This window comes from Mesoplodon bidens (genome assembly GCF_964165515.1).
Source record: "Mesoplodon bidens genome assembly, chromosome: 6".
NCBI classification, from domain to species: Eukaryota; Metazoa; Chordata; class Mammalia; order Artiodactyla; family Ziphiidae; genus Mesoplodon; species Mesoplodon bidens.
The window spans coordinates 10,452,328-10,480,139 of NC_138162.1; the positions used below are offsets into that span (position 1 = coordinate 10,452,328).

At 38.6% G+C, this 27,812-nt stretch overlaps 1 protein-coding gene across 7 annotated transcripts in view; it reads left to right on the plus strand.

Moving 5' to 3' along the window:
- SCAI (suppressor of cancer cell invasion) overlaps positions 1 to 27,812 on the plus strand; it is a 115,882-nt gene that overhangs the window by 54,435 nt on the left and 33,635 nt on the right. For all 7 annotated transcript variants that reach the window (XR_014016004.1, XM_081236139.1, XM_081236140.1 and 4 more), the window contains 3 exons: positions 17,988 to 18,083; positions 18,659 to 18,745; positions 19,949 to 20,047. Coding sequence is in view for 6 of the 7 variants with exons in the window: in XM_081236139.1 (XP_081092265.1) it covers positions 17,988 to 18,083; positions 18,659 to 18,745; positions 19,949 to 20,047 (282 nt within the window). In the remaining variant the exon portion in view is untranslated. The remainder of the gene's footprint in view (positions 1 to 17,987; positions 18,084 to 18,658; positions 18,746 to 19,948; positions 20,048 to 27,812) is intronic.

Sequence of the window (27,812 nt, forward strand, 5' to 3'; positions counted from 1 at the left end):
AGGGGGATTCCCAACCACTGCGCCACCAGGGAAGCCCAGTGAGTTATTTTTAATTTGCAGTTTATTTCTGGGTAAAAATGCAATCTTCTTTTCACATATTTTATAATTTTATTCTACATCCCTAGGATCGGAATTGTACTGACAGAGTTTATTTTAAAGAATATATCTTTTTGGGTTTCCCTGGTGGCGCAGTGGTTAAGAATCCACCTGCCAGTGCAGGATACATGGGTTCGAGCCCTGGTCTGGGAAGATCCCACACGCCGTGGAGCAACTAAGCCCGTGCACCACAACTACTGAGCCTGTGCTCTAGAGCCCGTGAGCCACAACTGCTGAGCCCACATGCCACAACTACTGAAGCCCACGCACCTAGAGCTCGTGCTCCACAAGAAGAGAAACCACTGCAATGAGAAGCCCATGCACCGCAACAAAGAGTAGCCCCCGCTTGCTACAACTAGAGAAAGCCTGCACGCAGCAATGAAGATCCAATGCAACCAAAAATAATAAATAAATTAATTAATTTAAAAAATTCTTTTTAAAGAATGTATCTTTTTGAATTTATTTATTTATTTATTTATTTATTTATCTGGTTGCTCTGGGTCTTAGTTGCAGCAGGCGGGCTCCTTAGTTTTGGCTCGTGGGCTCCTTATTTGCCGCTCACTGGCTCCTTAGATGTGGCATGCAGGCTCCTTAGTTGTGGCATGTGAACTCTTAGTTGTAGCATGCATGTGGGATCTAGTACCCTGACCAGGGATTGAACCCCCAGCCCCCTGCATTGGGAGCACAGAGTCTTAACCACTGCACCACCAGGGAAGTCCCTAAAGATTATATCTTTAATCAACTATACTCCAAGACACTTCTTTAAAAATTTTTTTTTAAAGTCCAATCTATCAAAATAATAAGTCTCTAACATGCAATGTTAGGAATAAGGCAAAGCCTCTGACTGGGAGGAGTTGGAACACATTTACAAAGCCTACTTCATGGAGTTACATACAGCTGAGAGAATAAGGAAGGATAAGAAAGTTCTGTGGGGCTTCCCTGATGGCGCAGTGGTTGAGAGTCCGCCTGCCGATGCAGGGGACGCGAGTTCGTGCCCCGGTCCGGGAAGATCCCACATGCCGTGGAGCGGCTGGGCCCGTGAGCCATGGCTGCTGAGCCTGCACGTCCGGAGCCTGTGCTCCGCAACGGGAGAGGCCACAGCAGTGAGAGGCCCACGTACCGCAAAAATAAAAAAAAAAAAAAAAAAAAAAATACTTAGTGAAATATTTAAAAAAAAAAAAAAAAAGAAAGTTCTGTGAGTTAAGTTTACTGCCTATCAGAAGTTTATTGCCCTTCTGCTTTATAAGTTTTTTGAATCTTGCCTGTAGATTTTTTGACTCTTCTATAGTTGCTTAAGGTTTAATCATTTTGATACTCTGCTGCTTAGTTGTGGTGTTAGTAGAATGTTTGGAGTCTACTTATATGTAATTTACCTGGCTTCGTAAACAGTAAATAATGTTGAGCAACTAAAATGCTATGCCCATTTTCATTCCCACCTCCCCAGAGAAGAATGCCCTTAAGTGAGGAGGGTAGCCTGCACTGGGTAATGCACCTTTCTGCTCACCTTGGAGATACTGAAGGAGCTTTTAACTCACATCGGTTATTAAATAACTGCATGAGAGTAAATATGTCTTCACAATAAAAAAAAATATATATATATATATCTTTTTAAAAATTTACAATTATAAAGATAATACAGGGTCATCAAATGAGTCCTCCATGACCACTGTATTTAAAGCTACACTTTCAATCACTTTCTCATCTCTATATTCATTTAATTTTCTTCAGAAAACTCATCACTACCTCAAGTGATCTTATTTGCTTATGATGTCTTCCTACATGAGAATGAAATATCCCTAGGAGTAGGACCCTATGTGTCACTGTTTCTCTGCTATCTAAGCCAGGGTCTTGCACGTCACAGGTGCTTCACAAACATCTGTTAAATGAAGGATTCCAAAGACAATGTTCTTAACTCCCACACTCTGCTGTTTCCTATTTTGTGCTACAGAAGAGATCTTTGAGATCATTTTGGTTTCTTTTGCTTTATAGATTAAATGCATCTTTTTAAAGAATTCTTTTCTTTCACTATTATAATTCAGAAAATGACCCCAGTACACCCTGGTTTGAAGTCTTTTTTTTTTTTTTAATAAATAAATAAATAAATAAATAAATTTGTTTTATTTTTGGCTGAGTTGGGTTTCAGCCAAAACCTTGTGAACAAGTTCCTTGTGTTTCCAGTTCTCTTGAATATATACCTAGGAGTGAAATTGCTGGCTCATATGGTACTTATTCTAAGTTTAACATTTTGAGGAACTTCTAGACTGTTTTTCCAGGAGACTGTACCACCAGCAATGTATGAGGGTTCCAATTTCTCCACATCCTCACCAACACTTGTTATTGTCTGTCTTTTTGATGATAGCCATCCTAGTGTATGTGAAGTTGTATCTCATTATGGTTTTGATTTGCATTTCCCTAATGACTAATGATGTTGAGCATCTTTTCATGTACTTATTGGCCTTTTTTTTTTTTTTTTTTTTTTTTTTTTTTTGTGGTACGCGGGCCTCTCACTGTTGTGGCCTCTCCCGTTGCGGAGCACAGGCTCCGGATGCACAGGCTCAGCAGCCATGGCTCACGGGCCCAGCCGCTCCGCGGCATATGGGATCCTCCCAGACCGGGGCACGAACCTGTATCCCCTGCATCGGCAGGCGGACTCTCAACCACTGCGCCACCAGGGAGGCCCTATTGGCCATTTTTATGTCTTTTTTTTGGAGAAAATATTTATTCCAGTCCTTTGATCATTTTCAGATAGGTTTATTTATCTTTTAGTTTTAAAGTTGTAGTCATTTTCTGTATATTCTGGATACAAGTCCCTTGTAAGATGTAATGATTTGCAGATATATATTTTCCCGTTCTATGAGTTGTCTCATCACTTTCTTGATGGTGTCCCTTGAAGCACAAATGCTTTTAATTTTAATAAAGTCCAACTCGTCATTCTCTTTCATCACTTGTATTTTTGGTGTCATATCTAAGAAATCATTGCCTAACCTGCAGTCACTGAGATTTACTCGGATGATGTTTCCTTCTAAGAGTCTTGTGGTTTTAGCTCTTACATTTAGGTCTGTGAACCATTTTGTGTTAACTTTTTTATAAGTTTTTTATGATTTTTATTTTATTTTATTTTTATTTTTGGCTGCGTTGGGTCTTCATTGCTGCACGCAGGCTTTATCTAGTTGCTGTGAGCAGGGGCTACTCTTCATTGCGGTGTGCAGGCTTCTCATTGTGGTGGCTTCTCTTGTTGTGGAGCACGGGCTCTAGGTGCGCGGGCTTCAGTAGTTGTGGCGTGCGTGCTCAGTAGTTGTGGCTCATGGGCTCTAGAGTGCAGGCTCAGTAGTTGTGGCACTGAGTTGTGGGGTTAGTTGCTCCACGGCATGTGGGATCTTCCCAGAGCAGGGCTCGAACCCATGTTCCCTGCCTTGGCAGGTGGATTCTTAACCACTGCGCCACCAGGGAAGCCCCATTTTGTGTTAACTTTTGTGTATGGTATGAGATCTTAAGCATTTCTTTATCAGAAAACATATTTTTTTTCAATTTATTAATTCATTTTTTCTTTCTTCTTGCTTGTTCCCTGTTTCTCCTTTCTTGTTCATACCTGTAATGCTTAGATTGAATTTGCAATCTAAAGCCTCTATTAATCATCTACTCTGTTTTGATTTTCATCTCTATTGTTTTTCTCAGCATTTTTAGAAAATGTATTCAGTTTGTCCACCATATGCCCAACACGTTTCACCTTGTCATTTCATATCAGTGGTTTTCGCTATACTGCTTTTTAAAAAACTAGATATTATGTATTTGATCCAAAGTTTACTAGCTGTTCTATCTGTATATTCAAGTAAGACAGACACTAGAAATTTTGATGTGTTTGTGAATGGAAATTCTTTATTCAGTATGTCTGAGAAGCATATTGAATTTAGCAGTGGCATTTCTCTTCTTAAAAAGGGTTATTTTTCCGGATCTGATTCTGAATCATAAATGAATCATAAAATTCAAGTAGTCTTCTGCTGGAGACTCTCTGCTGGACTCAAATCACTCTCTGACTGCTGAAACAGTAACAATGACAGAACACACTTCCACATAGCACTCCACAGTGTATAAATCACTTTCAGGTACATCTCTATCCTTTGGCCACATACCAAAAATACGTGTTACCTAAAAATGAAGGTGAACTTCACCTTCTTTTTCAATGTTTTGGTTGTGTAAATATATTTTACCAGCTCAAAACTGTTCTCATTTTTATTTTATTTTTTTGGCCACACCGTGCGGCTGGTGGGATCTTAGTTCCCCAACCAAGGCTTGAATCTGGGCCTATGGCACTGAAAGCGCCAAGTCCTAACCACTGGACTGCCAGGGAATTCCCTCATTTTGATTCTTTTAAAGTGCCATTTTAACTATAACAAAGGTTTTATTTACTTTTAGAATAACGGCAGAGTAAAATTGTGTCTGTGGAAATAGTAGGAAGCCCTAATACATGGAAAAATTGTGTGAGATCTAATCTTTAGGACTGTTTATTCATTGTCAGAGAAGTTTATTATAATGCTTAGGATACCTATTTCAGTTTAGTTCTTGAGTAGTTAAAACTATATTGGGTTCAGGAATTAATCCTTTTCGTACAACTCAAAATCAAAAAAATAAACAATCTGATTAGAAAATGGTCAGAAGATCTGACTGGTTATTTTTCCAAAGAAGATGTACAGATGGTCAACAGGTACATGAAAATGTGCCCAACATTGTTAATCATCAGGAAAATGCAAATCAAAGCACAATGAGATATCACCTCACACCTGTCAGAATGGCTGTTATCAAAGAGACAAAAAAATACCACGCGTTGGTAAGGATGTGAAGAAAAGGGAGCCCTTGTGCACTGTTGGAGGGAATGTACATTGGTGCAGCCACCATAGAAGACCGTATGGAGGTTCTTAAAATGTTAAAACTACCACAGAATCCAGCAATTCTATTTCTGGGCATTTATGCGAAGAAAATGAAAACACTAACTTGAAAAGATATATACACCCCCATATTCACTGAAGCATTATTTACAGTAGCCAAGATATGGAAGTAATGTAAGTGTCCACTGGTGGATGAATGGATAAAGAAATTGTGGAATATATATATATATATATATATATATATATATATATGTATATATATGTATATATATGTATATATATGAATATTCTTCAACCATTAAAAATGAAGGAAATCTTGGAATTTACAACCTGGATAGACCTTGAGGGCATTATGCTGAAATGAAATAAGTCACGCAAAGAAAGACAAATACCATATAATCTCACTTTATGTAGAATCTAAAAATAACAAAAACCAAAGCAAAAGACAAAAGAAACAACCGCGCTCATGGGTACAGAGGACAGATTGGTGATTGCCAGCGGCAGAAGAGGGGGGCTGGGATGCAATGGGTGAAGGGGGTTAAAAAGTGCAAACTTACAGCTATAGCATAAATATGTAATAGGGATATAATGTACAGTGTGGTGACTATAGTTAATAATACTGTATTGTATATTTGGAAGTTGCTAAAAAGTTGATCTTAAAAGTTCTCATCACAAGAAAAAATAATTTGTTATCTACGTATGGTGATGGATGTTATTATTGTGACTTATTGTGGTGATCGTTTCATGATTTCATTCTGACCTAGAAAAGTGGGTAAGCAAATCCACCAGGGATTTATTTTCAGTGTTTTGTGTGAAGGGTCTCCTTCATTTTATTTTTTTATTTTTATTTTTTAAATATTTATTTATTTATTTATTTATTTGGTTGCACCAGGTCTTAGTTGCGGCAGGCAGGCTCCTTAGTTGAAGCTCGCTGCCTTCGTAGTTGTGGCATGTGGGCTCCTTAGTTGTGGCCTGTGAACTCTTAGTTGTGGCATTCATGTGGGATCTAGTTCCCTGACCAGGGATCGAATCCGGGCCCCCTGCATTGGGAGTGTGGAGTCTTAACCACTGCACCACCAGGGAAGTCCCAGGTCCCCTTCATTTTAAACAAGCCTTAATTATTTCTACAAAAACTAGATTTATGGTGAGTAAAGTATATATCTTCTCTATATGCTTTTGGGTTTTTGTTTGAGCAGATGTGGCTAGTGCCAATTCAAGTCTGTAGTTTACTGAGAGATTAGTACTTCAACTCTTTTCCTTTTCATTTTTAAGAAAATGTATTTTATTTATTTTTATGTGTTGGGCCTTCATTACTGCATGCATGCTTTCTCTAGTTGCGCCAAGCTACTCTTCATTGCACTGCACGGGCTTCTCATTGCGGTGGCTTCTCTTGTTGCAGAGCATGGTCTCTAGGTGCACTGGCTCAGTAATTGTGGCTCACGGGCTCAGTAGTTGTGGCGCATGGGCTTAGTTGTTCCGTTGCATGTGGGATCTTCCCAGACCAGGGCTCGAACCCGTGTCCCCTGCATTGGCAGGCGGATTCTTAACCACTGTGCCACCAGGGAAACCCCTTTCTTTTCTTTTTTTTTTCTTTTTCTTTTTTTTTTTGCGGTACGCGGGCCTCTCACTGTTGTGGCCTCTCCCGTTGCGGAGCACAGGCTCCGAACGCGCAGGCTCAGTGGCCATGGCTCATGGGCCCAGCTGCTCCGCGGCATGTGGGATCTTCCCGGATTGGGGCACAAACCCATGTCCCCTGCATCGGCAGGCGGACTCTCAACCACTGCGCCACCAGGGAAGCCCCTTTCTTTTCATTTTTAAAGAAAATTCATTTCACACACACCCACAGAATAATATAGAACTATTAAAAAGATGTTGGTGGAGATATAAATGAAAAGTTGCCCACAGTATGTGGTTAAATTAAAAAAAAGCAAATTGCGAAAATAGTATTTTTTACATGATCTTGTTTTATCAGAAGTTCTCTGTTAAATTTATGTTCTATAAGCCATATTAACTCTTAGTGGGGACTCCTTGCTCTTAGTGCTCAGTTTGGTCTCTTTCTTCTGGGGGGCTGATTTTCTCACGGTGTCTGGTGCATGTGAGTGTGTGTATTTTCTGTGCTTGTTTATATAAATGAAAGTGTTTTGTTCATTGTTAGACCTCGATTGGAAAGCGATCAGAAGATCTGTAGGTCTGTTAGTTGCCCGTGGTGGTGGGTTGGAGGGATGTGTGGCATTCTTTCCCACACTTTTCTCTGAAGAACCTCTTTGAGTTATGGAAATTAAACACATCTCTGCTTTCAAGCGTTGATGTAGTTTTTGCACATTTCTTTTGAAATAGAAAAGATTCCTTGGGAATAATTAAAAGAATAGTTTTTTTGGTTGTCTCCCTCCCAACCCCCCATTTTTGTGTTGGTCTGAATAGAAAACAGAATCACAGTGCTTATAGAGAAAGAGAAATATATTGGGAGTGGCTCTGGACCAGTTTTGGAACTTCTGGGAAAGGGGTGGAAGTGGGAGTCCAGGTGGGATAGCATCAGCTTTTTTTGTTTTTTTTAATAAATTTATTTATTTATGGCTGCATTGGGTCTTCGTTGCTGTGCGTGGCTTTCTCTAGTTGTGACGAGCTGGGGCTACTCTTCGTTGTGGTGTGCGGACTTCTCATTGCGGTGGCTTCTCTTGTTGTGCAGCACGGGCTGTAGGCACGTGGGATTCAGTAGTTGTGGCACAAGGGCTTAGTTGCTCCGCGTCATGTGAGATCTTCCCAGGACAGGGCTCGAACCTGTGTCCCCTCCATTGGCAGGCAGATTCTTAACCACTGTGCCACCAGGCAAGTCCCAGAATCAGCTTTTAACATGGGGCCTGTGATTCCCAGCCTTCCCTTCACTGTTGGTGCTTATCTTTTGGCAAGCTTTCGTTTGTGTTTTCTCTTTCTTTCTTGAGTTCACAAGCTGGTTATTAAACTTATTATTGCAGTGTTAATATGCTTGCAGAAAAGTACACGTATTATAAGTGTATTTTTTGCAAACTGAACATATCCATGGGCCTTGTACTTGGACAAAGAAAGAGAACATACAGCACAGCAGCAACCCCCTTGTATTCCCTCACTTGGGCTTTTTAACTGTTTATGAGCAGAGTGAAAAAGTATGTTTCAGTGCATGAAAGGCTAGAGTTTCTATATACGTAATGCCTTATTTGGGTACAATAAACTTTCTCTTTACTCTTGAAGGTGTATCTTTTCGCCTTATATGTAGTAAGTTGTCATCCAAGTTGTCAGAGCCTTTTCATTTTCCCAGCCATGAATATCTTTTTTTAAATATTTTTTTAAATGAGTGAGATTTTTGTAGTGGCCCAATATACAGCCAAATATGTAAATATTCCAACAGTAAGTAAAAAAGGTGCATTTTCTGATATCAGGCAGCAGGGCTTGATATAGATCTATTAGACCAACTTTATTTATTTATTGGAGTATTATTGCTTTACAATGTTGTGTTAGTTTCTGCTGTACAACGAAGTGTATCAGCTACATGTATACATATATCCCCTCTCTCTTGAACCTCCCTCCCACCCCCACCCCCCATCCCAGCCCTCTAGGTCATCACAGAGCACCGAGCTGAGCTCCCTGTGCTATACAGCAGCTTCCCACTAGCTGTCTATTTTACACATGGTAGTGTATATATGTCAATGCTACTTTCTCAATTCATCCCACCCTCCCCTTCCTTGCCATGTCCACAAGTCCGTTCTCTACATCTGTGTCTCTTTTCCTGCCCTGCAAATAGGTTCATCAGTACCATTTTTCTAGATTCCGTATATATGAGTTAATTTACGATGTTTGTGTTTCTCTTTCTGACTTCCTTCACTCTGTATGACAGACTCTAGGTTCACGCACATCACTACAACTTGACTGAAAATACCTCCTTATAATATGTGCATAATAAATAATCTCGTCTATCCACTCACTGTGTAAGAAAACATAGTCCAGAGAGTGAGAAATAGATAAGATGAATGGCGTATTGCTTATAATAGCTCTTGCATATGTAGTTACAGTAGTAGTGAAGTGAGAATGATGTTAGAAATAGCTTTCAATAATGTCAGAAAACCATCAAAAGCCTAAGTGCTTGCAGGGTTCTAGTTACCGTGGTGACTAAGACTGTCGAAGCAGAATGGAATACTTGATGAGATTATTTAAGGCAGCATCTTGAGACATGTATTTGAGATACACACCTGTGCCTACCAGTGATATCCATGACTTTTGAAACAGCAGAGGCCTGCAAATCACTAATTATTGACTCCAGAGGAGCAAATACTCAAAGCCAAAATAAATGTTGGAGGCAATAAAGAAACAAATATGCAAAAAAGTGCACCAAAGTGAAGTGTATTGATCTTAAATAAAAATAATGGCAGAAATTTTGATTAAACATGCTCCTTATATTTCAAAGTAAAGAAGAAATCCTCTACTATGCTTTCTTCAACAGCCTATTTTTAGGATGCCCTGGTTCCTATATAGGAAAGGATAACTGAGAAATTAACAGTTTTTTCCACTGTCCCCTTTCTCCCCCCACCCCCTCTTGCGCTCTCTCTTACTTCTCTCGTCCCTCTTTTTTTCTCATTTCTCTTCCTTCTTCAAAAAATTAGTACTTTCCTAGAGGCAAAGTTCTGCGAAGAGGTAATAATAAAGTATATGTTATTTCAGAGGTAATACTCTAAACTACCTGTAGAAGCTTGTGATGCCTGCTTTCATTTTATATGGTTTGCTACCCAAAATAGTTGCACTTGCAGTTGAGGTGGGCTGCCACCAGGGTGCAGTAGGTGTCATAATCACGTGGTCTAGAGAAGCATTGACTGACAGAAATTTAATGTGAGCCACAAATGTGATTTAAAATTTTTCTAGTAGCCAGGTTTTAAAAACGTAAAAAGAAAAAAGTGAAATTAATTTTAACAGTATATTTTATTTGATCCAATATATCTAAAATATTTTCTTTCAACATGTAATCAATATAGAAAAAGTATTGAGATCTTTTACATTCTTTTTTTTCATACTGAGTTTTTGAAGTACACTGAATATTTTACACTTTCACACATTTCAATTCTAATTAGACACATTTCAAGTACTCATTAGCCACATGTGGCTATTGGCTCAGGCAGAATTCCTCCACCTTTCATTTCTGTTCTCAAAATGGTCCACTGTGCTTTCCAGTGGATACATACTGGCTGTTTTGGGAGGTTCTCTTCTTCATAGTCCATCTTCTGTCCCCATTGTTTCTTCTCTCTCTTCCTGCACAGATACTGATAGCGTGCAGGTCTTTTGGCTGTTGGTGATTTATTCCCACCCGTTTGTATTTTGGGATTTGAAGGCTACTTTATCGCTTACTATTTTAGTTTGCTGAGGCTATCATAACAAAATACCACACTCTGGGTGGCTTAAACAACAGAAGTTTATTCTCTCACAGTTCTGGAGGCTGGAAGTCCAAGGTCAACATGTCAGCAGGGTTGGTTCCTGCTAAAGCCTCTCTCCTTGGCTTGCAAATGGCCATTTTCTTGCTCTGTCCTCACATGGTCGTCTCTTTGAGCATGTGCATCCCAGGTGTCTCTCTGTGTGCCCTAATCTTCTGCTTATTAGGACACAACTCAGAGTTTTTGACTTGCTATCAAAATAAGTCACAGTGTTGTTGTCAACAGCATTCTAAGAGTGAGCTCCCAGAGAAGGACTTTACTAATGTAGAATCAAAATCTAGGTTGTTTTTCCCTGTGGTAGAAAGGAGAGAGTATTAGATTACAGGCGCAAAGGGGTTATGAATTTCAGTCATAACTCAACAGTTTACCAGCCATGAGTTCCCAGGCAAATCATTTAAGCTCTCTGATCCTCATTTTAGTGTGTGTTTGTGTCTGTGGGTGTCTGTGTGTGTGTGTTTATGTGTATTACACATACCTATGCTGGGGAAGCCATGCATTTTAGGACCAGACTAAGGAAAGAGAAGCCAATGAAAGAGACTGTTAGAACAGAAAGAAGAGAGAGTTACAACATGGTGAGGAAGTGATGAGCCATGTCAATGTCATAGGGAGAACTGATATAAGGACTGGAAAGTGGCTATTGGACTTGGATTTTAGGTGTTGGTAGGCATCAGTGATCTTAGCTAATTCATTTTAGTAAAGGTGGTTGATTTATGGAAACTTGGAAGAAACTTGGTAAGTGCCATCTCGACTTTACATTTGAAACATCTCTGAGAAGTAGGTTTAATCATTTCCACTAATAGTCTCCCAACTTTCACTGATAAGAGTTGAGGATTTTAAAACACAGTGAGATTAGCGTCGCACTTTTCGATTTCCTCTGAAAACTTGGCAAAAGAATATGAGCAGCCAATTTATAACAAAGGTGCCTTTGCAAAATGTGAAATAGAAGGTCATTTAGCTTGTGGGATAATTCACACAGCCCCATTTAATTTAATTCCATGGACCATTAATTTCCCATCTCTACTGACAGTAATAATAACCAAATGGTATATTCAGAGTTTAAAACCAGAGTCAAGCTCTGAATAGTAGAGGAATTTATCTAAAACTCTTTATAAAGTACCTTAGTTAATTTTGGACTCTAATCATATTAGAGTATAATAGCTTCTATGATATGTTTCACTAGAAAAAGGGTGATCATGGGACTTACCCTTTAGGAAGTTTTTTTAAAAAAAAAACTTAAACACTGTTTTGAAAAAGACATTGCTGTCTTTATAGCTGAGTCTTCAGACTGGAATGGTAGATGCTCTAAATTCTTTTAACAAAAATTGTATAGAATTTAGTCAACATTGTTCATAGCTATAAATCAGAAAATACTTGTATATTACAACTTACGTTTGGAGCCTTGTTCTAACCCTTTTAGGCCGACCACGTTTTATGTGCTTTTAGCCCTCATAGAAAAGTCCCTTCCTCTAAAGCCCTTTCCACTGAACACCTGAAATTATATAGTCATGAAATAAAATACTGAGTTCTAATTCTGTTTTCTCCCTTAACAAGATATATTACTGAGGTTTATTAAATTTGTCAGTTTGGGAAATGCAAAGGAACTTGTAGGCAAATTCTTACTTGAAAATTAGCAGAGAGGCTTTACATAGTATCTTTAAAGAAGCACTCAAGGGTTATCAGTTCTCATGAAGTTGATGTTGCTGCCTAATGCTTTTATATAAAATACTGTCTTCCTAGCAGTAGCCACTTGGTAAGAGTCTTAAAGATTCTAACAGCAACTTCAATTTAAAAATAACTGATTAGAGAAGCAAGAAGAACTACAGTCCTGCAGCCTGTGGAACAGAAACCATGTTCACAGAAAGATGGACAAGATGAAAAGGCAGAGGGCTATGTACCAGATGAAGGAACAAGATAAAACCCCAGAAAAACAACTAAATGAAGTGGAGGTAGGCAACTTTCCAGAAAAAGAATTCAGAATAATGATAGTGAAGATGATCCAGGACCTCAGAAAAAGAATGGAGGCAAAGATCAAGAAGATGCAAGAAATGTTTAACAAAGACCTAGAAGAATTAAAGGACAAACAGAGATGAACAATACAATAACTGAAATGAAAACTACACTAGAAGGAATCAATAGCATAATAACTGAGGCAGAAGAACAGATAAGTGACCTGGAAGACAGAATGGTGGAATTCACTGCTGTGGAACAGAATAAAGAAACAAGAATGAAAAGAAATGAAGACAGCCTAAGAGACCTCTGGGACAACATTAAACGCAAACACATTCGCATTATAGGGGTCCCACAAGGAGAAGAGAGAGAAAAAGGACCCGAGAAAGTATTGGAAGAGATTATAGTCAAAAACTTCCCTAACATGGGAAAGGAAGTAGCCACCCAAGTCCAGGAAGCGCAGTGAGTCCCATTCGGGATAAACCCAAGGAGAAACATGCCGAGACACATAGTAATCAAATTGGCAAAAATTAAAGACAAAAATTATTGAAAGCACCAAGGGAAAAATGACAAATAACATACAAGGGAACTCCCTTAAGGTTGACAGCTGGTTTCTCAGCAGAAACTCTATAAGCCAGAAGGGAGTGGCATGATATACTTAAAGTGATGAAGGGAAGAACCTACAACCAAGATTACTCTACCTGACAAGGATCTCATTCAGATTCGATGGAGAAATCAAAAGCTTTACAGACAAGCAAAAGCCAAGAGAATTCAGCACCACCAAACCAGCTCTACAACAAATGCTAAAGGAACTTCTCTAAGTGGGAAACACAAGACAAGAAAAGGACCTACCAAAAAAAAAAGAAACCCAAAACAATTAAGAAAATGGTCATAGGAACATACATATCGATGATTACCTTAAACATGAATGGATTAAATACTCCAACCAAAAGACATGGGCTTGCTGAATGGATACAAAAACAAGACCCATCTATATGCTGTCTACAAGACACCCACTTCAGACCTAGGGACACATACAGACTGAAAGCGAGGGGATGGAAAAAGATATTCCGTGCAAATGGCAATAAAAAGAAATCTGGAGTAGCAATACTCATATCAGATAAAATACACTTTAAAATAAAGAATGTTACAAGAGACAAAGAAGGACACTACATAATGATCAAGGGATCAATCCAAGAAGAAGATATAACAATTATAAATATATATGCACCCAACGTAGGAGCACCTCAGTACATAAGGCAACTGCTAACAGCTATAAAAGAGGAAATCGACAGTAACACAATAATAGTGGGGGACTTTAACACCTCACTTACACCAATGGACAGATCATCCAAAAGGAAAATAAATAAGGAAACAGAAACTTTAAAAGACACAATAGACAGATAGATTTAATTGATATTTATAGGACATTCCATCCAAAAACAGCAGATTACACCTTCTTCTCAAGTGCTCACGGAACATTCTCCAGGATAGATCACATCTTGGGTCACAAATCAAGCCTCAGTAAATTTAAGAAAATTGAAATCATATCAAGCATCTTTTCTGACCACAACGCTATGAGATTAGAAATGAATTACAGGGAAAAAAATGTAAAAACCACAAACACATGGAAGCTAAACAATACGTTACTAAATAACCAAGAGATCACTGAAGAAATCAAAGAGGAAATCAAAAAATACCTAGAGACAAATGACAATGAAAACACGATGATCCAAAACCTATGGGATGCAGCAAAAGCAGTTCTAAGAGGGAAGTTTATAGCTATACAAGCCTACCTCAAGAAACAAGAAAAATCTCAAACAATCTAACCTTACACCTAAAGGAACTAGAGAAAGAAGAACAAACAAAACCCAAAGTTAGCAGAAGGAAAGAAATAAAGATCAGAGCAGAAATAAATGACATAGAAACAAAGAAAACAATAGCAAAGATCAATTAAACTAAAAGCTGGTTCTTTGAGAAGATAAAATTGATAAACCATTAGCAAGACTCATCAAGAAAAAGAAGGAAGGACTCAAATCAATAAAATTAGAAATGAAAAAGGAGAAGTTACAACAGACACCGCAGAAATACAAAGCATCCTAAGAGACTACTACCTGCAACTCTACGCCAATAAAATGGACAACCTGGAAGAAATGGACAAATTCTTAGAAAGGTATAACCTTCCAAGACTGAACCAGGAAGAAACAAAATATGAACAGACCAATCACAAGTAATGAAATTGAAACTGTGATTAAAAATCTTCCTGCAGGGCTTCCCTGGTGGCACAGTGGCTGAAAGTCCGCCTGCTGATGCAGGGAACACGGGTTCGTGCCCTGGTCCGGGAAGATCCCACATGCCATGGAGCAGCTAGGCCTGTGAGCCATGGCTTCTGACCCTGCGCGTCTGGAGCCTGTGCTCCGCAACGGGAGAGGCCACAACAGTGAGAGGCCCGCGTACTGCAAAAAAAAAAAAAAAAAAAAAATTGGAGACTAATAAGAACCTGCTGTATAAAAAAATAAATAAAAATTAAAAATTAAAAAACAAAACTAGTACTAAACTTTCTTTGGGTTATTTGTATGGAAATATGTTAATATAAATGTTTCAGACATTACATGAAATTCCTAAAAATCTTATATGTTCTGGTATAATGTTGTAAGTCATAATTCTAGTTATTATTTTAAAATGTATATCTCAGAAATAACTTTAAAAAATTAAAAATAACTGATTAGCTCTTCCTAATGCAGCCTCTCACTAGAGATCCATGGAGACATAAAAAGGATAAAAACTTGCAATAAATTTGGAAATTAGTGTCTGTAGTTAACCTATTCGGTAATCTGAAATGAGTTTCTACTTATCGTAAGGATAACGGAAATAGATTTAAAACTGGAATTGCTAGTTCATTCTTGTAATGTAGTGTCTGAAAATTTTGGGTAGGAAAACCTTTTGCTTTTTTACTCATTGTCTTAACATCTGGTACAGAAATGCAAATCTTCTTTTACTCATTAATTCCACTTACAGAAATTTGCCTTTTACTCATATCACATAACTATTCAAGTTTATTAGTATGAAGATGTTTATTGCAGCATTTATGACAGGGAAAAACTGGAAGCAAGATGAATGTCCATCAGGAGGGGATTTGTTAAGTAAATTGGTTCATTATATACTACACACTACACAGTAAATATTGATGTAATCCTATATGCATTAAAGAAACCTGATATATTATTAAACTAAAAAGGCATGTTACAGAATATATATAGTTTGATCCCATTTATGTAAAATAATAGATAAACTGATGTATATTTAAATATATAGAGAAAATGCATTTTCAGTGGTGGTTATTTCTGGGAACTAGAAAGGAAAAGCAGTAAGGTGTTTTTTATTTCTTGCTTTATACACTGTATAGTATTTTTGTTTTCTAAGAGACATATTTTCAAAACTGAAAAAGAGGGACTTCCGTGGTGGCGCAGATGTTCAGAATCCACCTACCACTGCAGGCAACATGGGTTCGAGCCCTGGTCTGGGAAGATCCCACATGCCGCGGAGCAACTAAGCTCGTAAGCCACAACTACTGAGCCCGTGCACCTAGGGCCCATGCTCCGCAACAAAGAGAAGCCACTGCAATGAGAAACCTGTGCACCGTGACGAAGAGTAGCCCCCGCTCACTGCAACTAGAGAAAGCCCGTGTGCAGCAATGAAGACCCAACACAGCTATAAATTTAAAAAATAAATAATTAATTAATTAGTTTGTTTATTTTAAAAGAAATTGAAAAAGAAAGAAAAATATAAGGTCTCTGTGACAGATTGTTTGTAGAAGTCATTCCCTTCCCCATATCCATGCCCATGAGTCATCCCCCTCTCACACTGACGCTGGGCTTGGCCATGACATTGTTTTGCCTGATGAGACAGTGCAAACATGACAGAAAGACTTGAAAAGAAAAGTGCATATCTGAGCTGCCCTCCCTTTTGCTGCTATTGGGGATCCTTGCAACCACCTCATGTAAATGGACCCAAGCTAGCCTGTTAGGTGATGAGAAACATGTGACCCAACACCTTAGCCGCCAGCCAGGCTAAACATTCAAGGGAGGCCATCCACTACTAGCTGTCCACAGTTGCATGAGTGAGATAGGAAGTGTACCATGCTGTAATCAATGAATATTTATTATTCCTTTATAACACAAATGGCTTTTGAGAGTACAACGCTCTCAAGATATCATTGACTCTGTCTGTTTGATTCAGGTTAGCTTCCACGTACCAACAGCCATGCCCACAGTATTTCGAGACACTCCCCTCTCTTCTAGACTCTTTTACAGGTAACCTTGAGCTTATCAGGCTTCTACAAGACAGGCAAATCCTTAGATTCTTTCCCCAGATCCATTTTGTCCCCCTGAAAGAATGTACTTGGCGCCACTTTCATAAATTTCTTCACAGGCTTTAATGAAGAGGTTTTGCCCTGGGGATGAGACTGTCTAGGTGCTGCTTATAGCTAGCATTTCTCAATTGGGTCTTTTACATTTATGCGTTAGAAATTGTTGTATTTTTCAATCTTGAAAGTTCTGGAATTTGTGGATTTCCTCTTTTCCTTTTCAGCCCTGCTCGCAGCTAGTTCTTGTTTGAGTTCATCTCTTTCTCATATTTTGTTACATATGCCTAATAGCATACTGTTTCCTGGCTTATTTGTATAAATCCACAAGTTCATTAGTCACATTATCTACCTTCCAAGTTATTGCAGGCAAATGCGGTTTTGCCACTGTATTATATGACAGCCTTCAGTAACAGTTACTTAACACTCAGTCTCAATGCCAGTGTCACATAATGTATTTCTTAGGACAATAACCTAGTCCTGGTACCGGTTTCTCTACTGGCTTTTCCTGTAATAACTGTACTGGCTGCTGTAATAACTCCAAAATTTTAGTACCTTACTATAGTAGAGATTTATTTCTGGCTCCCATGTTAGCTACAAGTTGTCTGCAGTTCTGAGGCTCCATTAAATGTGCCTTCTGTGTTCCAGGCTGAGGAGCAGCCCTATCTTCTTCTTAGGTCGGAGGGAAAAGTAAAAATGCTGAACCATGTAATACCTCTTAAATCTTCTTCTCAGACATGTGGTAGATAACTTATATTTCATTGGCCAAAACAAGTCAAATGGCCAGGCCCAAGGACAAGGATATATAGTTTCACTTATAGGGCGGGGGTAGAATAGTTGAGAACAACAATACCACCTGCACATCCACTTCTAGATTTATTCCCTAAAGCAATGTTTTTCCAAGTGCTAAGTTCTTAGCTGAAGACAAACATGTGGAAGTTATCAGTATATAAGTGAGTATGAATAAGAGCACCCAGAAAGAAGGGAGGTAGTGCTAGAAACCTCATGGGAGAGGCATCTACAGAGGAGCCTACAAATAAGCTGTCAGACGTAGGAGAGAACAGGAAAGAATGTGTACTGGATCCCCGTAATAGAACTATTTCTGCTCTAAAAAGTGTAACTTTTTTTTTTTTTAAGGAAAGCCTGAATGCAAGTGCTTTAAATCCATCCAGTTTGTATCATCCTAAGACTCAATTTCCAAGTAGCATACGAGTTTTAAAATTAATATATGTTTACTTGTCATTACAGAGATTTGCCACAATATGGGCAGAAGCAGTGGCAGTCTTATTTTGGAAGAACTTTTGATGTTTACACCAAACTCTGGAAGTTCCAGCAGCAGCACCGGTAAAGGATTTTTACAGTTAAAGGAGAGTGAGGGTCCATTTTTTATTAGTAACAGTTTTGACTAATATATACCACCGCAGTGCTTTTTATCTCTTCGTGTATCTTAATATATTTCATCTTTGTGACCCAAATGAAAGCAAACTGATTTTTCCCTATTTATTTAAGGTTTTCAAATGTAAATACTATTTGATTTTTAAAGACAGTATTATCTGAAATGGTGCAGATTAACTCTAACATGGATAGACAGATTCATGGTTTCATTCTAAAAATAGATGTTGTTTTTTGGGCAAAGCTATTTGGCAGGGGTGGGGGGTGTTGCTTCTAATTTTCATGCATGTAGCTCAAAGAAGTTTGTTTTTATATTTCAACTTACTTTAAATAGACATTTTATAAATGCTTTTTGAATTTAATTGAATGATTATGTTAAAATCTCATGAAAAATTCATGAATTTCAATTCATGTATTCAAAATTTCATGATGAATTGGGTGGTACTTTATCCTATTAAATTAACAGATTTGGTTATTTTTGAAATTTATAGTCTCATTTCTATTTTCTTATTTCCTATGTAAAACAGACAAGTCTTGGATAATCGGTATGGCTTGAAGCGGTGGCAAATAGGGGAAATTGCTTCTAAGATTGGGCAGCTATACTACCATTATTAGTAAGTGAATTGCAAATGGAAAACATAAAGCATTGTCCTGATTTAAACACAGCATGCAGAAGTATGCATCGATACATACCTGGTAGGAGGGAAAACTGATGAGTTACAAATGAAATCCTAAAAGTTCAGATCATATTGATCAAGACAGCATTTTTAAATGACCTTCCATAATCAAAGTGACATTATTTGCTTCAGAGGCTCACCTTCCACACAGTTCGTTTGGTCAGACTCATTTGTAAACTTAAAGGAGTATGATCTTGGTTTTAGATAAAAGATAAATACTAAATGAATTTTATGGTTCTTAATGGCTTCACCTGAATCTTGATACTGTACAGAGACATATCATAACTGGTATGTTTGAAGGAGTGGTTTTCAGGAGGATACCTTAAAGCTCATCCTCATATATGTCTAAAAGGTTACATGAAGTCAATAAAGATACTTTAGTTTATATCCTTAGAGCAATATCATCTATATAGTCCCACCCATGAGTCAAGGAAAGAAGACAGCTCCTTTTAGGATCTAAATATCTCATTATCATTAAGTGATACCAGGTGTTTCATAAAAAGGCTTGGACCATTTGTAGTTTAATAGGCCAGAAAATTCCTTCCTTTCCCTGTCTTTTGGCATGCCACCCAGATTCCCATCATTAAAATCACCTTCCCTGGTAGAATATTTTCTTAAGAAATCCCTTGTAACACTACAAATGTTATTGTATGTCAACTATACTCCGATTAAAAAAACAAACTAGAAATGTTAAACAGAAAATCCAACTCACCAGCATCCTATGAAGATTAATATGGATTAGTCCATTTCTGAGTCCTCTGAGAAAGAACTAAAGAAATGAGCCAAAGGACAAATTACTGTATGAATTTGGGGAAGGTCATGAAAGACCTGGTCCCAGGTGGGAAGATTTAACTGAGTGGAAGGCTCTTTGGAGAGGCCCTTTGAAGAATGAGAATAATGTGTACTCTGGGTTGCCATCAAAAAAGGCTTGGGAGCAGCGGGTAGGTGTTTTTTTATTATCGTTACTATTCTTTTTGTACATTTTAAGGATGATATGATTATTACTTTGCTGATTCAAATTTAGGATAGTCATTCCCATCCCCTGGAGTAGAGGAAGAGAGGAATAATGGAACAAGTATTTATCATGGTGAAGAGATTGAGATCCTGTCAAATGTAAAGAGTTTCTTTTTCTTCTCATAGCCTGCGCACATCTGAGACCAGCTATCTGAATGAGGCTTTCTCCTTCTATTCTGCAATCAGGCAGAGATCATATTATTCTCAAGTCAATAAAGAGGACAGGTATGCACCTACCATTTTCAGAAAGAAGAAGATAAAGCACTCAGCATTTTTAGTCTGTGGAAATTATGCAGAAAATCACAGATTTATTTATAACTTTAATTCATTTAATGGGCTTTATTGAGTGCCTGCTATATACTAGACCTTCTTAAGCATACGGAGATGTGTTACCTAAAAACAATAAATATTACAGATGTTGTAACAGATGTCACAGTACCAGGGTAGAGTCAGAGCACAAAAGAAGGGTGGGTTATTTCTTTATGAGAGATTGGGGTCACACGAAGTTTCATAGAAAAGAAACAACTCCAAAATGAGGCTTAGCTGATCCCTTTGTTCTGTTTAGCCTGTGTCATCTTAGTTCGTATACATTCAAAACCCTGTTGACAACTGTCATATAGGACTAAAGAAAAGGCTGTCATGCTGTTTGAATTTTCTTTTATAAATCCAATACCATTTTGCAGTTGTGTAGCTCCACTGTTAGGGAAAAAAAAAATCAAGTAGAAGTTATTCATTCCCAATAGTAATCTGTTGAGCACTTATTATGTATCTCACAGTGGGGTCAATGCTAGGGTGAGAGAAGGAAAATGAAAAGAAGTTGGGCAAGTGTACTCTTTCCCTTTTAATATTTATTTATTTTTATTTCTTTATTTTCTTTATGTTTTTGGCTGTGTCAGATCTTAGTTTCAGCACACAGGATCTTCATTGAGGCAAGCAGGATCTTTCACTGTGGTGCGCGGGCTCTTCTTGTGGCACGCGGGCTTCTCTCTAGTTGTGGCGTGCGGGTTCCAGGGTGTGTGGGCTCTGTAATTGTGGTGCGTGGGCTCCAGAGCACATGGGCTCTGTAGTTTCCAGTATGCGGGCTCTCTTGTTGAGACGCATGAGCTCAGTAGTTGTGGCACGGGCTTAGTTGCCCCACGGCATGTGGGATCTTAGTTCCCCGGACCAGGGATTGAACCCATGTCCCCTGTATTGGAAGGTGGTTTCTTTACCACTGGACCACCAGGGAGATCCCTCTCTTTTCCTTTTAGATGATTACCTTTTCATGGGTGTCCCAGACATACTTGGAGTACAGGTAGATTCCAGATGAGAAAGTAATTATTGAAGAAATCAGGGATCTGCTGGAGAATCTTTATTGCTAGCATTCCAGGAATTGTTGGAATATCTGAAAGTTCTTTCTACTCTCAGCAACAGAACTCACAGTTGTTATATAAGTGGGAAGATTATATTCTCTTAGAAATAGAAGAAAACATAGTTTTTACCTATTTTTCCAGAGAACACTTTGTGGTTGGCTACCGTAAGCTTTCCAGCTAAATAGCAACATTTTGGGGAAAGCCCCACTCTTGTAAATCCCCTTCATTCCCTTGCAAATCTTGTTCAAACTTGTCTAGAGGAGTTTGCTTGAAACAGGTAAGGTGTGTGGATGCTGAAGTCTACATTTTTCCCCCAAGTCTTTTCGGCCTTACTTCCTCCTTCTATCAGGAAGTCCCATCAATTACTATCCTTTCAGATTTTCTTATGGTTTACTTCAGATACTTTCACTATAGATGTATTTCCTCCAACTCCCCCTTTTTTTGCGTTCATGTTGTACAATTTGTCTGAATTCTTGGTGGGATAAATTATATCCCTAAAAAAATGCAAAAGGGCTATGTAACACTTTATGAGTATGAAAAATACATATAAGCAAAGAACTATTTTAAGCAATAGTAAAATACCTTATATAATTCACTTTTCCGCATTTTCTAATTTGCCAAAAGGGAAATTCGCCTTAGGTCCCTTGGCTTAAAACCCAACAGTCTGACTTACTAAAATCATTTTCTACCCTAATAGCAAACACCACATATGAATTGTTTTCCTGTGCTGCCTCCTAGAGCAGGGTAGACGAACAGAGGTGGAATTATTTGGAACCAGGATGACAAAACCTCTTCCCTTAGGCCACTAACATAGCATCAAAGGACAGTACAGTCTGTGAAATCTTGACCTTGTTCCCTGTACCTTAGGAAGGATTTTGTTCAGTTGGTAAGTTGTTTGTTTCTCAGTTCATCGAGGGCAAGGGGGCCAGACAAGGTAGCAGTTGGCAGCAGCTGCTAAAATCAACAGCTGGTAGATTAAAACTGAGTAAGAAAGTATTCCACAATTTCACAGTAGCTTTAAAAAGCAAAAATCTCTCCTCCAAAGGCCAAGTTCTCTCTGCATTGTCTCAGTACCTAAGGATTGTGTCAAAGCCAGGAGGAATGGTATGTTCCAACAATGAGCAAAGTGACTGCCTATCACCAAACATACACAACTCTCAGCATGTTTCAATTCCGTGGCCCATCCTGTTTAGCAGAGGAGACAATAGCACATAATCACTTGTCCTAGAAGCTGCAAACCCCGATGGCTGTAAATGACTAAGGCTGAATCTGGTCAGAGTTAGATACTGAGAAGGTGAAGTTTCCAAGCACACAGAGGCTGGGGGGAGATATTTCAGTTATCCACCCGGAAGAACAGTTTCTTAGGCAGTTGTGTGAAGAGTCGGCATCTTACAAGTAGTGGTCCTAACAGGTTGGACGAGGCGGCAATTCTGGAGTGCCAGAAGAACTTTGCCAAAGAGAATCATGTCATCTCTAGTGGTGACAGTACTGAAGTTTTTATTTTTTATTTTCTTTATTTATTTATTTTATTTTTGGCTGCATTGGGTCTTCGTTGCTGTGCACAGGCTTCCTCTAGTTGCGGTGAGCGGGACTACTGTTTGTTGCAGTGCGCGGGCTTCTCATTGTGGTGGCTTCTCCTGTTGCGGAGCATGGGCTCTAGGCACGCGGGCTTCAGTAGTTGTGGCTTGCGGGTTCTAGACTACAGGCTCAGTAGTTGTGGTGCACGGGCTTAGTTGCTCCGTGGCATGTGGGATCTTCCCGGACCAGGGCTCGAACCCATGTCCCCTGCATTGGCAGGCAGATTCTTTTTGTTTGTTTATTTGTGTGTTAGTTTCTGCTCTATAACAAAGTAAATCAGCTATACATATACATATATCCCCATATCTCCTCCCTGTTGCGTGTCCCTCCCACCCTCCCTATCCCACCCCTCTAGGTGGTCACAAAGCACCGAGCTGATCTCCCTGTGCTATACGGCTGCTTCCCACTAGCTATCTATTTTACATTTGGTAGTATTTATAAGTCCATACCACTCTCTCACTTCGTCACAGCTTACCCTTCCCCCTCCCCGTGTCCTCAAGTCCATTCTCTACATCTGCATCTTTATTCCTGTCCTGCACCTAAGTTCTTCAGAACCTTTTCTTTTTTTAGATTCCATATATATGTGTTAGCATACGGTATATGTTTTTCTCTTTCTGACTTACTTCACTCTGTATGACAGACTCTACGTCCATCCACCTCAGCACAACTAAGTCAATTTCGTTTCTTTTGATGGCTGAGTCATATTCCATTGTATATATGTGCCACATCTTCTTTATCCATTCATCTGTCGAGGGACACTTAGGTTGCTTCCAAGTCCTGGCTATTGTAAATAGAGCTCGCAGGCTAATTCTTAACCACTGTGCCACCAGGGAAGCCCTGAAGTTTTTAATAGTGGAAAATGTGAGTCTAAACTTGAAGACCTTGATGCCTCCCAGTCGTGAGCTTCACAGGATGACTTCTTCTGCAGCAGGCAGAAGGCTATGGGCCATCATTCAGGTTTTCAGGCCTGATAGGATAGCCTCTCATGTGTATGAGTGGATAGCAATTCAACACAGTGGTTTCCAAAATAGAATGCCTCTATTCACTTCTGTATGTGTATTTAATACAGGGATCTGCAAACTATGGCCTGGTTTTGTACTGTCTGGTAGCTTAGAATCCTTTTTATGTTTTTAAAGGGTTGTGAAAAAAGAAAAGTTAAATATGCTATAGACACCATATTTGGCCTGCAATACCTAAAATATTTACTCTCTGGACATTTACAGAAAGTTGGCCAATCCCTGGTTCAGTATATGTTCATGTAGTCTGTGTTACATGATTGTATAATTTATCATATAGATTCATAGAACCTGTTTTTTCTCAAAAAATTAACGGAATTGTCTTATTAATATTTTAAGTATGAATTGACATCAACCTCCTACAAATTTTCCTTCCGTTTTGAATTCCACTTCTGACAGTGTGTCAGCCTAGATAATCTAAAATAGTGTCTTCAAAACACCTAGAAGTACTGGCTAAAAAAGAGCAACCATTGTGGGACTTCCCTGGTGGTGCAGCGGTTAAGAATCCGGCTGCCAGTGCAGGGGACATGGGTTTAATCCCTGGTCCGGGAAGATCCCACATGCCACAGGGCAACTAAGCCTGTGTGCTACAGCTACTGAAGCCTGTGCACCTAGAGCCTGTGCTCGGCAACAAAGAGTAGCCACTGCAATGAGAAGCCTGTGCACCACAACAAAGAGTGGCCCCTGCTCGCTGCACCTAGAGAAAGCCCATGTGCAGCAATGTAGACCCAATGCAGCCAAAAATAAATAAATAAAATAAATAAATTTGGGGCTTCCCTCATGGTGCAGTGGTTGAGAATCTGCCTGCCGGTGCAGTGGACACAGTTTCCATCCCTGGTCCGGGAAGATCCTGCATGCTGCGGAGCAGCTAAGCCCGTGTGCCACAACTACTGAGCCTGCGCTCTAGAGCCCACGAGCCACAACTACTGAAGCCCGTGCACCTAGAGCCCGTGCTCCGCAACAAGAGAAGCCACCACAACGAGAAGGCCACGTACCGCAACAAAGAGTAGCCCCCGCTCACTGCAACCAGAGAAAAGCCTGTGCGCAGCAGTGAAGACCCAACGCAGCCAGAAACAATAAATAAATAAAATTAAAAATAAAAATAAATAAAATTTTAAAAATAAATAAATTTATTTTAAAAAAAGGATCAACCGTCCCTTTAAATGGAAAGCTTAGCTGTCAAGAATGTGAGGGAAATCCCCAGGTCATTAACCCTCTGACCAGTGCTATAACAGCCTTGCAGGGGCATGGTTGGTTTTGGTGACATAAAGGAACTTCTAAGGATTTCTTCAGGAAAAGGAAAATTGAAACTAAAAGGAAGGGATGATATACAAGGATTCATGAGAAAAAATTATCCCCTTGCTTCCTAAGAAAGCATGGACTTTATAAGACAGTAATCATTGTAATAATGGCTAATTGAGGTTATTAAGATAAAAGGGGGCCAAATCCTGGAAAACAACATGAAAGAAGGGAGAAAATAAAGAATTCAACCGTACTAATAAGATCCATTTATTGTTCAGAGGAAGCTTAGAGTAAGTAGTGTTTGCTTATTAAAATATTAAGAAAAATATTTTTAAGGAACATAAGGAGAAGGTGTAAATTCAAAACAGGTAGAAGGGGGAGGAAAGTGAATTACGATCATTACAGTAAAAAGTACGAAAGGAATATATATGAAAAAATGTATAATTGTAGCACGAAATAATAAAGTAGAAACAAGTCCAAGTACATTGGTAATCATAGTCAATGAAAGTAATCTAAGCCTCCTAGGGAAAAGTCAGAGATTATCAGTATGCCTTTTTAAGAAAAATTCAGTAATATACTATCTACAAGAGGTCCTCCAAAGATATAAGGTACATAGGAAAAGACAAATGAGACAGATACTAAGGGGAAGAAATGCTGCTCTATTTATGTATACATTATTTATATTTAAGGCAGAAAATATTATTAAGGATGGAGCTTTACTTCGTAATGATAAAAGGAACAACTTGGGAAAATAAAAAAATTCTAAACTTGTATATGCCCAGTAATGTAGCATAATAATAAACAAAGCAAAAAGTGGCATATTTTCAGGGAGAAATTGATAAATGGTCCCATGTATTGTACGTGGAGATTTTTAATATAACATTTAATAATTTATGTGTCAAGAAGATAAGCAACTATAAGATTTGAGTAACATAATTGAAAACTTGTTCTAATGTGCATGAAAGTGCATACAACAATAAGCGAATGCACGTAATTTTCAAGCTTATATGAAACTTTTGTGAAGTTGACTTATATTTGCCACAAAAAAATGTTTCAATAATTTTTGAAGTATACATTGTCTAACGGTGGTGCAATTCATTAAAAATTAAGAACAAGACGTAGTTTAAAAAAATCATTATGTTAATCAGTAGACACATTTCTAAATAATTCATGGGTCAAAGAGGAATTTAAAAAATTTTTATTATGGAAAATGTGAAACATATACAAAAAATATATTGTTGTAAGGTTATTTATTATATTTGCAATGCAGGATGTGGAAAACAGGAAGTAGAAATTGGAAATGTCCGGTTTGAATTGATAAGGGATAAATATATATATGTATTTTTGGCTACACTGTGAGGCTTGAGGGATATTAGTTCCCCGATCAGGGATCGAACCCAGGCCCTCAACAGTGAGAGCTCGGAGTCCTAACCACTGGACCGCCAGGGAATTCCAGATGAGGGATAAGTATTAAGGGTCAGGTGTGAAGAGGTGTAATATAGATTGTAAATAGCCTTTAATAAATTAAGGACGTGTGTTGCTATTCCTAGCAATCATGAAAAGAACAGTAATGAAGAAGTATAAGTAAGAAGCTGATAGAGGATATAAAATAGAATACTAAAATGTATTTGATTAGCTGAAAAGAAAGCAAGGAGGGAGCAGTAGAGGACCACAAACACAGAAGGGGCAAGTAGAAAACAAATAGCAGGGTGAGAGTTGCAAACTCAGCCAAGGCAACAATAAGGCTAAATGTAAATGGTCTGAGTTCCTGAGTATACACGACAGAGATTGTCAAAGTGGATAAAAAAGCAAGGCCTAACTGTATACTGTCTACAAAAGATGCATTACAATGAAAAGACACAGGTACTTGAAAGTAGAGGGGTAGAAAAAGATATGGCATACAAATAGTAAGCATAAGAAAACTGGCTTGATTGTATTAATGTTAGAAAAATAAGATTTCAAAACAAAGACTGATCTTCCTAGAACTCTTTTTGTCTCATATTTTCCTGACTGTTGTCTTCTCATCTTTTTTTAATTAAAAAAATTGATTGATTGATTGATTGATTGATTGATTGATTTTTGGCTGCATTGGGTCTTCGTTGCTGCGCACAGGCTTTCTCTAGTTGTGGCGAGCAGGGGCTACTCTTCATTGTGGTGCATGGGCTTCTCATTGCGGTGGCTTCTCTTGTTGCAGAGCACAGGCTCTAGGCGCATGGGCTTCAGTAGCTGTGGCACACGGGCTCAGTAGTTGGGGCTCATGGGCTCTAGAGCACAGGCTCAGTAGTTGTGGTGCACAGGCTTAGTTGCTCCGCGGCATGTGGGATCTTCCTGGACCAGGGCTCGAACCTGTGTCCCCTGCATTGGCAGGTGGATTCTTAACCACTGCACCACCAGGGAAGCCATTATCTCCCTTATAATTTTTTTTAAATTTTTTTATTGAGGTATAGTTGTTTTACAGTGTTGTGTTAGTTTCATCTGAAACGTCTTCCTTATAGTCTTAACTTAAACATTACTCTCTCTAAGACGCCTTCTCTCACCCAAGATCCTGTCCTGTGAGCTCAAATTGTAATCATTGTAATATTTTGTAATATTACATCATTGTAATATTTTTTCCACTATTTTAAATATTTATCCGTCTCCTCTACATTTTAAATACTTTTCTGTCTGTAAAATCTGTGAGGGAAGGGACTGTGTCTATAGTGTTTTTTTTTTTAAATCATTCTAATCTAGTACTTAGCATGGTGCCTGATACATCTAAGTTTCAATAGATAACTTGTTGAATGAATTTAATATATATGAATG